This window comes from Elephas maximus, chromosome 16 (assembly GCF_024166365.1).
Source record: "Elephas maximus indicus isolate mEleMax1 chromosome 16, mEleMax1 primary haplotype, whole genome shotgun sequence".
NCBI lineage: Eukaryota > Metazoa > Chordata > Mammalia > Proboscidea > Elephantidae > Elephas > Elephas maximus.
Window position 1 is genome coordinate 2,951,455 of NC_064834.1, and position 14,771 is coordinate 2,966,225.

Consider the following 14,771-nt stretch of genomic DNA (forward strand, 5'->3'; position numbering starts at 1 on the left):
GCTTGTGTTCCCCACCAGGACCACCGCTCCTAGGGAGGGTGTTAGAAACTCTAGTTTGGACCTGAGAACTGAAATCAGTTTTGATTCACTTCTTCTGTGTCGTTTGCAAGTTTCCACAGACCTGGATAAGTGGGCTGGGATGCCTGGGCTGGAAGGGGCCCCGGACTCAATTCACATTAGTCCAGGACTCTGGTGGTCCTGGTGAGTCCAGGCCCTCGCTCAGGGCTCCCACCCAGGTAGATTCACAGCTGTCCTGTGTGCTGGGGACAAGGGCGTGGGTCCAAGTGCCCTCTTTGTCCCTCCACCAGCAGGTGCTGACCCAGAGGAATGAATGAAGAAATAGTGTCTGGGTGCCAGGCAAGGAGGGGGTGAGGGCCCATCGGGATCCCGTGGTGAGCAGCCTAGACCTCAAAGGGGAGACCTGGCTGAGTAAGTCGAGTTTGAGCACATGGCCTCAGTTTCTCATTTGTGAAAGGAAGAGTGGGCTCAGACCAGCCAGGTGCCTTCTAGCACTGGAGTGGCTGAGGCTCCTCCCAGCAAGCAGAGGCTGTCCCTTGTTGGCCAGCAGCCCCAGTCCAGGCCAGAGAGAGAGAGGGGTGGCTGCCTCTGAAGATGGGGGTCACTCCTGTCTGGGGCCTAGGCCAAGCTATGACCTTAATTCCTGCAGCTTGGGGAAGCCTAGGAGAAGAAGTAGGCTGCATGGTGACAAGGCCGTCCTGGCCCCAACCCACGGGTTCCATACCACAATGGCGCATGAACCTGGCTGTGGGCAGAGGCACACATTTCGTCCCCTGGGACCTGAGGGGGCCTGGTCTCCCAGCACCTTCCAGCAAACACCCTTGGGCTGGCCCAGCCGGCTCAGAGGCAGCCAGAGACTTCCAGCTCAGAGTACCTTCCCTGCAGAAATGCCCACGTGAGTCAGATGGCTTTTAGAACAACGTAAAGAGATCCCAGCCGTCACCACCATTAGCGCAGAGACCCCAGCTGCACCTCCTAGCAAGGCCTCTCTGCACCTCCTCCTCTGTGTGAAGCTCACTGGGCTGTGTGCAGACTCCGTGAGATCACAGCTTAGCTGGCCTTGCAGGGACAGACGAGCTTTCCAGTGCCTGTCCATCTCCCCTCCCTTCCGACATGGCCTAGTTTGCCAGAGACTAAGAGGCCAACTGCTCCACGAGGCCACAAGGCCAGGGTGTCAGAGGGGCCAGACCAGGGTGCCAAGCAGGACTGCATGGGGGTGAAGGGCCTGAGGAGGTGAAGGCAAGGGAGAAAGTGGGGATGGAGGGGCGGGGAAGGCTGCAGCTCCCCTGCTGTTTTAATGGAGCTCACAGACCTGCAGGCCAGGCTGCATCTGAGCCCAGGCTTGCCAGTTTGGCCCAAAGACTTGAAGACAACATTTTAAAAATGGGACTATTTCCAGTAAAAATCCACATTTCCAGCTTCTCTTGAAAGTCAGGAAATCTGGCAACACGGCATCCTCACTCCACTGGGCCAGTCTGCTGAGCGGAGCAGCAGCTGAGCAGCTGGCCCCTGAGACGGACAGGGCCCCCACCCTCCGCTGCCTCACCCTGGCCCAGACAGAGAGCACCCCGGCCCCCTGGACAGAGCACCGCGCCCCCCGCCACGCCCCGGCCGCCCTGCTTGCCTGGCTGTTTCTTACAGTAGAGAAATATATCTCTGACCCAGGCCCCCATCAGCAGTGGGAAAAACAAAGACAGGCCGAGAGGGCCGTGTGTTTAAAGAGAAACGAGCAAGAGTTCATTTTGATTTGAGGAAGCAAAGGCCATTCCACACCAACTCACTGCACTCGTGGTCGGTACCTACCTGGTCTGGAAACATCTGAAAGTGTCACCAGCTCTAAAACAAGTCTGCCCCCAATGCCAAAGCGGCCCCACACAACGCACAAAGATGTACCCACGCGTTGGTAGACGCACTTGGTGTTTCAGCCACATCTGCAGGGTCCACACGCCCCAAGACCATGGGCAGCCAAGGCAGCATCAAGGGAAAGTGTGGGTCCCAGCGAGACAGGCGCAGGGTCACAGACCAACCAGAAAGGCTTAAGAAAGGGGCGGGCAGCAGGGAGAAGAAAGGAGGGGAAGGGCTAGAGAAGGGAGCTGGGGCAGAACAGACAGGAGACTTTTCGCGCGAGCCCCTCCCACCAGCCCAAGGCTCTCTGCCTTCTGGGTTGGTGCCCAGCTGGGAGCACCAACTGCACAGGGAGTCAGGAGTGTGGTTCTGGCCCCCAGCTCTGCCTCCGACCGGGCACTGCCCTGGGTGCCCCTGCTCCCAGCCACAGCTGCTCTCCCGCCCACACTGCCTGGCAGTCTGGCTCAGCCCTTCCTTCAGCACCTCGGGCCTCCACCCATGGGCTCCCGCAGCAAAGAGACCTGGGGTACTCATGGGGCTGGAGTAGGGTGAGCGAAACACATTTATAGAAGTGGTTACTCTCAGGAGCTGCACCTGCAGGCTTTGATGGGGGATGCTGGGATTGCCCCTTTGCCAAAACTGACCCCTCAGGTGATGCCCAAATCCACTGGTCATCTCCTTCTGGGATGGCCCACCTCTGTAGTGCCCATCAGCCCGCTGTCCTGAGGTCATGTCCTCAGGCCGCTCCGTGGGGCTCCACCTGTCCCCTGTCCAAGCACCTGGACCCTGGAGCAGAAGGAGGGACCCTGGGGTCTAGTCTGGGGCAGAGCTGAACTTGGCTGCCCACCCAGCCTATGGAGCAAAGAGATTCACCCAACTCCCCAGACGGCTCACAAGTGGCTCCAGGCCCCGGGGAGGCCAAGTTCAGAGGCCCAGCCTGCTGCTGTGGAAAGCCCAAAGCCAGGAGCCTGGCCTTCAGGGCCCTGCCCTGACACCCTCCGCCTTCCTTCTTGCACTGAGCATAAACTGCCCCCTGCCTTCTTCATCCTGGAGATGCCTGGCCCTGGGTGACACGGCACACACTGCCCCCTGCCTCCTTCATCCTGTAGACACCTGGCCCTGGGTGACTCGGTCAGGCTCTCATTCAGACTGAAGAAACCACATTTGCAGTGTAGGCTACCATGCTCCACGTGTACATCTGCCCACCAGCTGGAGGAGCTCTTCAAAGGCAGGGAGGCCTCAGGCCCTCACACAGGACAAGCAGGAGATCCTGCAGGATGCCAATCCCGTTGCCTACGTCTCAGGAAACTCATTTGTTTACTCAGAGAAAACGCTTACAGTCTGCATCTGTACCCCACTTCCCAGACCTTGCAGACAGGAGCCCCACGTGGGAGCACCAGCACCTGCTCCTCCAGGCCCACCTGGGGCCCAGCCTGGTCTTGGCCACAGGAGGAATGTTCTTAGGAGACACTGGATGGGCCCGTTCATCCAGTAGAGCTCCCCAGAAACCCCAGGGGACAGCCTACAGCGTTCCTCACTCTGAGCCTGACAAAAAGCCCCTAAACATTCCCAACCTTCAGACAGTAACAGGCACTAAGAAGACAGCAAACCTTGGGAAACCACGGACACTGACGGCTCAGGCCCCTGACATCAGGAGTCCTCGGCAACAGCAAACGGGCAAGACAGCTCAGGCCTCACCAGGAGGTGCTGCTTAGCACCTAAAACCACTACCAGTTAGAGGAAGGACTATGTGAACAAGGAGAGTGGCAGTTTTTAAAATAACCGCCTCCTGGACAAGCCATTTGGTCAAGTGAAACCATGCTTTCTACTTCCACTTACGTCACTGGCCATGAAAAGTCAAACACAGTCTCGTGTGTGAAAACCCGTGCTGTCCGTAACTCTGGCTATGATTTACAGCAGAGAAAGGGGCTGCGCTGTCTAGGCGTGCAAGATTGACCCAGAAGGTGGGACAGTCAGACGGCCATCTCCATCATCCCCACTGGAGCGAAGCCAGCCAAGCCCAGCCCCTCTCGCCAGCCGGCCCAAAACTTACCTTTTAGGGAAGCAACGTGTGACAAGGCCTGGGCGTATGTGGCTGTGTTCAGGAGGGTCCCTGGCAAGCAGGAGGGGAAGAAAGGTCCCGTGGGACCCACTGTTCGCCCCAGGCTGGCAGAGAAAGAAAATCACACTGAGTCCCTGACCCATGACGCAGCCCCTGACGACAGCCTCCCGCAGCCAGCCTCACCTCTGCTGGGCCTCCAAGGCATCCTTCTTGCTCCGGGCCTGGTCCCCAGGGGGCGGGGAGTTGATGTTTCTCACCGGTGGAGGTGTCACCTCTGCCATGGGCTCCTTGGCACCGGACTCCTGATCTGAGGCCCCTCGCTCCGTTTTCCGCCACTTGGCTCTCCGGTTCTGGAACCAAACCTGAGTGCCCAGTGGAAACACATACCCAGCAGAGGCAGAAAACAGAGGAGGGAGCAAGAGTGGAAACGCATACCCAACAGAGGCAGAAACCAGACAGAGGAGGGGACAAGAGTGGAGACATACCCAACAGAGACAGAAACCGGACAGAGAAAGGAGCCAGGGCCCGAAGCACACGTCCTTGACCCCTCCCCAGGGCTCTGCAGCACCTTGCAGCCAGGTGCATGGTAAGCAGAACCTTCTTGCTCCAAAAGGCCTCCCAAAGCAGGGCTCTGGGAACTGCAGCTTCTGACCCATCAGTGGGTCAGAAAATCAATTTAGAAGGCTGCAGCAGGTTTTGTCTTTTGTTTTAAGAAGTGTTAAAAAAAAAAAAAAACTGAAAGCATTCAAATATATTTCTCATTGGAAGGGTAAAAATGTTCCATCTTTGTTCTGTAAACCTTCATCTAAAGTACAATAAAAAAAAAAAAGTGTTCCATCTTGTGGAAACTATCTACACTGACTTTCATGGAAGTAGATTATATGATGTGAAATGGATTTCCTACTAGGGTCACGGTCAAAGCAGTTTGTAAAACACTGCCCTAAGGTTTCCTCATCAAAAGTCCTCATTCACTCTTCTGGCAAGCTTTATCTGAGTGCTCTCTTGTGTGTCAAGCCTCACACCTGGGATTTAATCCTGAAGTCACCCAATTACACATCATGACAAGTTCATGACCATCAGCCCAGTGTACCTACTAGAAACATCGACTCCAGAATTCCAGGCCTGTGTAGACCCACTGCAACTCTGTGAGGTAGGTAGTTCTAATATCCCTATTTTACAGATGAAAAAATTAAGCGCAGAGAGGCTAATTCACTTGCCTGAGGTCATCAGGATTTGAAGCCCTGTGTCCTGGCTGGGAACCATGATCCAAACTGCTGAGGGATAATAGTGGTCACCCCGAACATTGTTAGGAAGATGACACAAAACACTGAACACAGCCCTCACCAATCAACCATCTCCATCATCCTCAGGTTAGGAGGCAGCTTTGGATTCACCTGGCCTAATCACCTTCAATGGACTTGACGGCATTGGGTGTTGGTTTTAAGCACCTTCTTGGAAACCCTGGTGGCGTAGTGGTTAAGCGCTACGGCTGCTAACCAAAGGGTCGGCAGTTTGAATCCGCCAGGCACTCCTTGGAAACTCTATGGGGCATTCTACTCTGTCTTATAGGGTCGCTACGAGTCAGGTTTGGTTTGGTTTGTTTAAGCACCGTCTTAAAGGCTGGCGTGAAATGCTTTAAGCTTTGGAAACCAAAAGTGCCTTTGCAGAAGGGCAGCCTACTAGAAGTCAGGCAGCCCGGCCCCGAGGTGTCCCCCCCTCCTACCCCCAACACCCCACCCCTGCTTAGAGGTCAGTGAAATCCCGCTGTTCTTTGTCCCATCCAGCAAAGCCTCTCCCTTCTACTCCTGGAAGATGACCCCCGGCTTAAAAAAAGGCTTGGCCAGACTTCCCTCCTGTTCCCTCAGGAGATCCTCTCCTCTCCCCTGGATGGATGCCGACATGTCAGCCACCCTGGTGAAAACCTGGGTCCCCAGGCTGAGCCCACCCCACTCTTCATTCTCATTCTCCCTTAACTGGGTGTCTTTCTTTTTTAATTTAGTTTGCTTTTAATTGCACATATCAGCAACCATTGAATAATGATTTTATCTATATTCTAAATTTAGGGCAGTTAAATGCAAAGCAAAATGCAGACACTTTCTTGCGTCTTAATTGAATGAAGGTCACAGCTATAACAACATTTAATTGAGCTATTTTTCATTATCATATTCTAATGACTTTGCACTGACAGTTTGCCTGCTTCTGAGGAAGGAGCGTGATGGAGTCGTTTATTTCCCTATTTAGTTATTGTTTGACAACATCAGCTTCGATTAAGACCCTGCTTTATAGAACATTAATCATGTTTGAATGAGCAAGGGGTAGAAATGTAAACACATCTCCCTTCCCGCCGCGGAAGCCCGAAGCCCCTGTCCCCACACGGAAGCTCACTAAACAAACGCTTCACAGCTATTGTCTGTTTGCATAATAGCCAACAACGGCCTGAACAACAATTCCCGCTTGAATTGTCACCACCCCTATCTCACCCTTGCACCTTTCAGGGAGAAGTTATGGTCTTCCACTTCTGAATGCTCAATAATTGTGTCATTTATCTCAATTTGCAGTTCAGTCTTTAGGCAGCTATTGGCAAGCTGGCATTAAAAAAAGAAAGGAGAGACGTCGTCCTGGCCAAAGGAGATTTTCATTTCCAAATAATAATCAGTTTAATTTGCCTGCCTCTGACCAATGATTCATGTTCTGATTTAATAATCAGGATCGCATAATCTGATTATAGGGGAAATAAGTTGTTTACAACCCCCAATTTACTGCTCAGAATTCCATTATTTCTCTCCAGCCATTGGTTTTTAAGAGATACTAACGTGACCCAGGGGAGCCGAAAGCAAACTATTATATTTCCTACAATTAGATCTTTGCATAGCCTTAACCCCAAGCCCCTACATAAAAAAATAAAATAAAAACAGCATGGAGGAAACCCCATAAATAAAGTGAATGTATAATTGTGCTCAAAGAACAGCTCGCCGGGAGAGGCGGCTCTGTGAATCGGTTCCTCCCGAGCTCGGGCACAGATGCTGGGCTCGACGGGTTTGTGCAGTTAAACGTAATCACCGTGTAGCTCCTGTAAAGAGATGCTGCTTCCAGACGGTCACTGTGGGCCAGGCTCATCTCCAGGGCCCTCCCTTGCACTATGGCCCCTTAAAGAGTTTTAAATTGCACACATCCTTTGGATCCACTTCGTTGAAACCATCGCATATTGAGGAAAAGTTGGCCGTGATGCAATTTCTGGAAAACAGCTCCTACCCTGCTTCCCATCTGAAAACTCGGTTCTCTACGCTGACCCGCCTTACCCTAGAGCGGTCAGGGCTGCTTTGAGAAGAGCATCTCAGCTCTTTTTTTTTTTTTTCCAAAGCAAGGAAATGGATGTGCATTGATGTAATTTAGTACCTTAGAGACGCGGACAAATTAGTGTAGAACATTATCACTAGTTAATTATGAATGACCGATTAATCAACCTAATCTAATATTCCACATTATGTTGATGTTATTAAAGTGCATCATGAAAATGACAGATAGTCTTCATTTGCTTTCTTTGGCCAAATGTGCACTCTGCAGTCATGATGTCAAAAAAAAAAAAAGTTTGCCAGATTTAATATGAGAGAGTTAAATAATTAACAAGGATGCTTACCTGCACTCTAGCTTCTGTGAGGTTTATTTTCATGGCTAGCTCTTCTCTGGTGAAGACATCTGGGTAGTGCGTTTGGGCAAAAACTGCCTCAAGAGCTTCCAGCTGGTAAAAGGAAAGCCTATTTACTGGGGAGAGCTGTGGCTGGGTGAAGGGAAGCAGATGCGTATTCCAGGCGCTACCAGTGAGGAGGAAGCAGTTCCACAGTCAAATGGGGGAAGGGGAGTAAGGAAAGGGCTGTTTGAAAAGATCCCACAGAATGAAAATCTCAACCACGGATGACTTAGGAAGGAGCTGGACTTACTAACAACCTCGGTGCTCTCTGAGTAAGAAGGAATGAGAGAGGAGTAGGTAGTTATACCCATTTCCGTTTAAACCCATTTGTAGGAATCAGGAATCTAAGGATAGCATTGTGAATGAGTCATTCAGCAAACTTCCTCTGTCGGGTGGAGAATGGAAAAAACCCGAGATGCCTTCACTGTGTCAGTCCTACAGAAATCCCTTTGGGATATTTGGGTCCTCATCCCAATTGCTCCAGTTTGCTCCAGGACTAGGACAGAGGCTGGTCTACAGAGCCCTGGCTTATTGTGAGGTTCACATTATATCGCTGATATTGAAATATTCCCCAGGTATAAAACTAAGGCAAATGGGACAGCCATCTGCCCTCCCCTCAAACAGATCCCTTGCCATATACATTGCTCAAGAAAACAAAGATCCAGCTAACATAATCAGTTGGCCTTATTTTAAAAGATAAGCGTTGCTCAAACTCGGATGTTTGTGGAGGCAGGAAGTAGGCAGTTCTCAGAAGGGGAGGCGTTGTTACCTGCTGAAGAGTGAACGTTGTCCGGTTCCGGCGCTGTTTTCTGCGCAGAAACCCGTCGTCAAAGTCCCCCGTCGAGTGGCTGCCGAAGGACGCAGTGCCTACTGGGAACAAACCGGGTCAGCCCCCAGCGGCCAGGCCATGCAGGTGTTCGGGGGCTCCCACCGCAGCCCTCCAGCTCGCCCAGCTCTCTCGCTCCCAAAGTTGCGCTCTCCGCTCCTGTTATTGCGAGCAGCCAGTTGCTGCGGGGTCAACTTCAACTCACGGCGACCCCAAGCGTGTCAGACTCGAACTGCACTCCACAGGGTTTTCAATGGTTGATTTTTCAGAGGTAGATTGCCAGGCCTTTCTTCTGAGGTGTCTCTGGGTTCACTGGAACCTCCGACCTCTTGGTTAGCAACCAAGTGCACTAACCATGCATCATTCAGGGACTCGTCCTCTTATTAAGCCCCCTCTTTTCATCCCTTTCATGTTCTCTCTCCCTCTTGTTCTTTCATTCTTTCCCAAAGATCTTTGACTTTAGGCCCAGCTATGCCTACTTCATAAGAATCCCTGGTGGTGCAGTGGTTAAAGTGCTCAGCTGCTAACCAAAAAGTCAGTGGTTTGAACCCACCAGCTGCTCTGTGGGAGGAAGATGTGGCAGTCTGCTTCCGTAAGGGTTATAGTCTTGGAAACCCTATGGGGCTGTTCTACTCTGTCCTGTGGGGTCACCATGAGTCAGAATCGACTCAGCAGCGGTGGGTTTGGTTTTGGTTTGGATGCCTACTTCTTAGAAAAGGTGGTGGCCTTAACCCCCAAGGTGGCCACTTCTTGTGAAATTCTGGATTCTGAGCCAGGAGGGCCATTGGTTTGAGGTGGAGCCTTTGTCTGTCCTCTGGCTCCCAGCTGCACCCCTGCCCCAGGCTCCTTTAGTTCATCCCCCTGCCTCTGACCTTGGAATATGAGCATCTGTATCCTTGGCCAACCTGTGAGTCCACTTCCCCTTATTTCTCTGAGCAGCAAGAGTTAAAGGCTGGGAATTGAGGAGGATGGAGAAGCAAAGAAAACATCAAGAGTTTGCAGTACTTTCCCCCTAGAACTGCAGGATCCTAGGAGGTAAGAAGTTTATAAATGAATATTAATTACCATTTGTCACAGCTCATCAGCACCATAGTGGATCTGTTATATAGATGTCAATTAACAAAAGATGTGCACCAATAGCAGCTGTCCTGAATTCCAAGTAGACTTAGGTGGGGCTCACTCTCAGAGGACACCCCACCCTCTGGCCAGGCCTTATAAAGGAGAGACAGCTCCCTCTTCCCTGGCAAAGAAAGGCATTGTCCTCTCTGGCAGCCTCCAAAGCTTGCTGTAAAGCCAGAACGGAGTTTGGCCCCAAACGTGCATTCAGACCGTTTTCCAAATGTGCACGATTTACTTGATAGTCCACAATGGCTTCTTAGGAAAACAAATGAGCACGTTTCCATTAACCAGCAAGTGCTTCACCTGCCAGGGGCTCTGTCATCAGGATCTCTGCACTTCCAGCCTCAGGAGCTTACCTGCCGAACTGCCCGAACAATATCCCTCAGAAGGACCTCGGCCTGGGAGAAGCAGTCCTTCCGGCTTTCTAAAATTCTCTCTTCTAAACAGACTCCCTCCTATTTGTCGTTGTACTCTTCAGAGCCACGGCACCCCCATTCTCTGCCAAGCCTTCCCCCCCAAATCACACTCTTCTTCAAAACCCTAGTCACAAACATTTCTCTCTAGCTCATGGAAAACTTACAAGGGAGCACCTCAAAGCAATCTTATTGCCAATATTTTGCAGGAAACCTAATTGTCTCCTTCTGAAACAGCAAGTGGCTGGTGAGGACAGAATGCAACCTCGGAGGCTCTCCAATCACGGTCCTTCCCAGAACTCTAACTCACACCTGGTGGCCCACATTGCTCCACGACATATACACAGAAACACACAGAACACCTTTAAGTGAAACACTACATGTCAATTTTTACCTCACAAAGGCTGATGGCTCATCAAATTAGTGAGAAAGAAGATGACCAACCTAATATAAAACTGAAGGAAAATGGGAATAGGCTTTTTGCTTAAAAATAAATATAAGTTTGATAATGTTATGAAATGCTAAACCTCACTGATAATTAAACAAGACAGAACAACAAGAAATACTATTTTCACCATCTTGGGGGGAAAAAATGGAGAGTATTATGATCTCCAGAGCAGACAGGGGTGCAGGAAACGTGCAGTCCAGTCACCAGTTGTGGGGGCATCAATTGGTGCCACCTTTTTAGAGGGCAATTTGATAATATCCATCAAAAACAGTATTTAATTATGAATGTCCTTATTAAAATGTGCCCAGATAGAGAGACAAGAACGTTCCTGGCAAGGCCGTACTGTTGGCATTCCCTGAGCAGGTATGTGCAGTAGCTTTTATTTCCTATCTGCAACGTTATCTGAGGGCTGAGATTATGAGCCCTGCTTTGCTTTCTTCTTTCTGCCTCTCTATGTTAATAAGAAATAAAAACCAACAGCTGACAGGCTCTTGCGAGCTGTCATCGTCCAAAGCCTGCTCTCAGGTTTTCTGTCTGCTGCAGATCACCTCCTCCCTGGCAGCATTTACCTAAAATAAACACTGCAGTGTGCAAAACCGGCATAGAAACTCATCTGTAAAGGGATAAAAAGGCTCCTGAAGACCGATCTCCTGTCCTTCTGGTCATATCAATCAGAATCAGTGCCTGGGTGGAAGGCACAGGGGTGAGGATAGAAGATACCCTGTGGGCTGAACTGGAAGCAGCAAGCTGCTTAGTGCCCTGTGCTCCGGCTCTCCCTAAGTGACTTCTGAAACCTGCAGGGCCTTCACTTTCAGACACGAGGAAACCTGCCACCTGCTAAGTGTCCAAGCCTCTGCCCTCCCACTTGACCAGAAGTTGGGCCCCCCTGGGCAGTCATTCCAGACCAGGGGTTCAGAGGCACAGAGAAGGCTCACCCGTACACCTGCAGATGGCCCCTCCATCCTGGGATACATTGTCCCAGGTGCGCCTCTCTTCTCTGTTCATAAAACCCACCTGTCTGGGTCCTTGGAGGCCAAAAGGGGTGAATTGCAGATAAGTGCTCAGGCTTCCCTTCTCCAGGATGTTTCCAGAGCTGGCAGCGTCAACACTGGTCCTCACTATCCTTCTTCAGAAAACCCTGCTGAACTCTTAAGATCTTTTACGGGAAAACTACCCCGCAAACTTTCTGAAATCACTGTGCACATTTGCCAGCTGAGGTGAGGCTCTGCTGCAAGTAACCCGATGATCAGGCCCTCACTCTCATTTCCTTTTTGTCCTGTCCCATGTCTCCTTCCACTCCTTTGACTCCAAAATTCCCCCACCCCACAAATAAATCAAAAGGGTAGGTTACCAAAGTCCAGTCCTAGTATTGCATCCACCAGACATCCCCAGACTGAGGAAGGTGTGTTAAAGGGTCTACAGCAGCCACAATCACCCCCGCCAACACACACAGGTGGAGGGCCCCCTAGGCCCTAGGTTAGGGCACCCCCTTCCCACCACCCCACCCCTACTTAACAATCAGGTTTCTAAGCAGAAATTTCTTCCAAGGCCTGGAGACCCTCAATGGCATGAACTGTCCCTTGAAAGTTAGGAAGGGTGGGGAGTCCTGGATATCTGGGGCCGAGGAGAAGCCAGGTGGGAAGGACCACCCGGCTCGGGGCTGCACGGCGGGCACCCGGGATGGACCGTTGAGTGGCCCAGACTTGCCGAGTTGGCGGGACCAGAGCAGTCTCGCCTTCCGCCCCCAGCGAGAACTGCCCAGGAATAGGTTCCCGGCTTTCGGTCGGGCCCAGGACGCGGCAGCCCAACTGCCGAGTCCGTCTCGGCTTTCCGGGATGCTGGCAAAAAAAACCCGTGAAAGATTGATGCTGCCCCCTGGGCAGGGGCCCCGATTAAAGGCGTGACACCAGCATCTGTGCTGGGAGCATCCGGACGGTCCCCGCGACGCGCGTAGCCTAGGGCCGCCCCGGCCCAGGCGGGGAGGGAGGTGGGAGGCAGGTGGCGGCGGAGCGGAGGCTGGAGCCGGGTGTGGGCAGGGGGCCCGGGCAGCCCTGCTCACCGCCTGGCGGCTGCGTCCCTCGCGAGCTGAGGACTTCACCACCCGCCAGTCCCGCTGCCTCTCGGGTCCCTTCCCGCCGGCGCCGGCCTAGCGGAGCCGCCCAGAGACTCGTCGGCCCCGGGCGCGGCGCTTACTCACCCTCTAGCTGTGGCGGACAGTGGAAATAAAACATCGCCGACGGCCGGCTCGGCTCGACCGCTGGGTCTTCGGAGGTGGTCGCGGGACGGACAGGCGCGCAGCTCCGGCCTGGCTGCAAAGCAAACAGCGACAGAGCCTAAATCTCCCTCTTCCTGAGACCCAGCCGGGACCTGGGGCGCACCGGACGCTCATCTCCTGGAAAAATCTCTCCCAGAGTCCTCACCCACTGCGGAGTCACGAGGGGAAGTGGCAATGTCTTCGCCAGCCGATCCCCTCTGCTGGGGTCCACCTCCCCAGCCTTGCTCCCGCCCCTGCCCAACACCAAACTCCCGCGGTCGGCTTCCCGTTCTCAGGGGTCGCTGCCACAAGCCCTGCAGCCTGGGCACGGCAGCCGAGGCCGGCGGGCGCGCAGGGCCACCTGCGTGCCCAGCAGCTCGGGTCAGGAAGGCAGCCGAGCCCCCAGGCCCGGGCGCGCCGGGCCGGGTCGGCCAGCAGCCGCGCGTACCTCGGCGGGCTGGCGGGCGGGCGGCGGGTGAGGAAGGCCGGAGCGTGACCGCCTCCCGTCGACACTCCCGGCTCTGCTGGAGGCGGGCGGGGCTCGGCGCGGCTGGCGCCCGCAGGATCAGGAAAGTGACTCGGGAAGTGGCCAGATGTCTTGCTGTCTGTCTACAGCGCGCGCCGCCGCTCAGCACTCGCCTTTATAATCTCACGCATAATTGGCCTTAATCTGATTATTTCCAGCGCTGTCTACAGCGAGTAACTTGGATAGGTCTATTGGGCCTTACAAATGGGCCACGTGGTGTTAAAAAAAAAAAAAAACGTCATTTCTCAGCAAACATCAGGAAGGTTTTTCTTCTCTTCTTTTAAAGCGGAGGGAAATAACCACCCTTCCACCCTCCCCCTTCCCAAAAAAGAGCATTCTTTTCTAAACACTCCGGCCCCTCCCTTGCCCCCTCTGACTCAAACCTTCTTTCTCCGGGAAAGCTTGAATTTGGGCTCGTCCTTGTCAGAGGCCCGGCGGCCGTGGGGCTGCGAATTGAAAAAGCGCTGCTAATTGTCGCCGCCGGATGGGTTTTGGGGGGACTCTTTGCACACGGCTTCCCTTTCCAAGCGATCGTACAAAAGGAAAGTTTGATTTTGTTCTCAGCAAGGGGTCCCTGAATTTATGTTGTTTCTCGATGCAAATGATATGCGGTGGGACCCTTCGCAATTACTTTTAAAACGCATCCGAGACAGACACTCAGCGGAGAGAGACCGCCCTTCCCTCTGCCTGGGTGAAAATTAAACTCTAAAGTGCCGGGCTGAAATTTTCAAGTCCGGGGCGCGGGATTGGATCAAATCACATAAACTGCAAAAAAGGCAAGTCTGATGGCGTATAATTGGTTCTGTAATGGCATTACACCAGGATAATAGCCCGTTACGGCCCCCTGCACTATTAAGTGCTTCCCTGGCGGAAAGCCTTTATGATATTAAAGGGGGAATATAATGATATTTTAGTTATTAAATGCGTGTAATTAATTTATGCACCACTGAAAATAAAGTTGGTATTATGACCCACTCAAGATGCATCAGAAGATGCAAGTCAGACAACTGTTGATAGGTTCTGGTGTCTGTGTTCCGTCTAGACTGCTGATTTTATTTTGGGACGATGGCTTCTTGGACAGACTGCATAAATTGAATATTTTATAAACATTTTAATGTTGTGTTTGGGAGCCTCGGAGAGGCGGTGGGTCGGGTCCCCGCAAGGCCCGGGAGCCAGCCTTGATCTTAAAGACACAGCGCATTGGAAACAAAAGGCCTGGCGGGCAGCACGTGGACACCCGCACCGGCGAGGCGCGTCGAGCTGGAGCGCTGTGGGCACCCCTCCGAACCCTCCCGAAAGAAGGCGCCTCTCCTGCAGAGGCAAGTCAAGGCCCGTTGGACCTGAAGCGGCCCCTCCCGGGGTCAGCCCGCCCCGGAGAGGGAAGCGGGCCCAGCCGCGCAGAAGGAGCCGGCTGGAAACTGGGGCTTGTTCAGAGCAGAGGGAGTCCGCGACGCCAGCTCTGTCAGGACTACCGACTCCGCGAGTCCAGGCTGCGGGACTCGGGGAAGCACGCAGTCAGGTCCTGGAGGCGAGTGCTGCGGCAGGCGGGGGACGGCGGGGCAGATGGGCGGA

General features: G+C 53.0%; 1 protein-coding gene across 1 annotated transcript in view; it reads right to left on the minus strand.

Annotated features, from left to right (window-relative positions):
* Nucleotides 1–12,650, minus strand: part of DRGX (dorsal root ganglia homeobox) — a 37,871-nt gene extending 25,221 nt beyond the window's left edge. Inside the window, exons 1-5 of the mRNA XM_049855946.1 lie at nucleotides 12,617–12,650; nucleotides 8,383–8,480; nucleotides 7,563–7,664; nucleotides 4,109–4,287; nucleotides 3,917–4,029 (exon numbers count right to left, since the gene is read on the minus strand). Of these exons, the coding sequence (XP_049711903.1) occupies nucleotides 3,917–4,029; nucleotides 4,109–4,287; nucleotides 7,563–7,664; nucleotides 8,383–8,480; nucleotides 12,617–12,650 (526 nt within the window). The remainder of the gene's footprint in view (nucleotides 1–3,916; nucleotides 4,030–4,108; nucleotides 4,288–7,562; nucleotides 7,665–8,382; nucleotides 8,481–12,616) is intronic.
* Nucleotides 12,651–14,771: the final 2,121 nt, after the last annotated feature.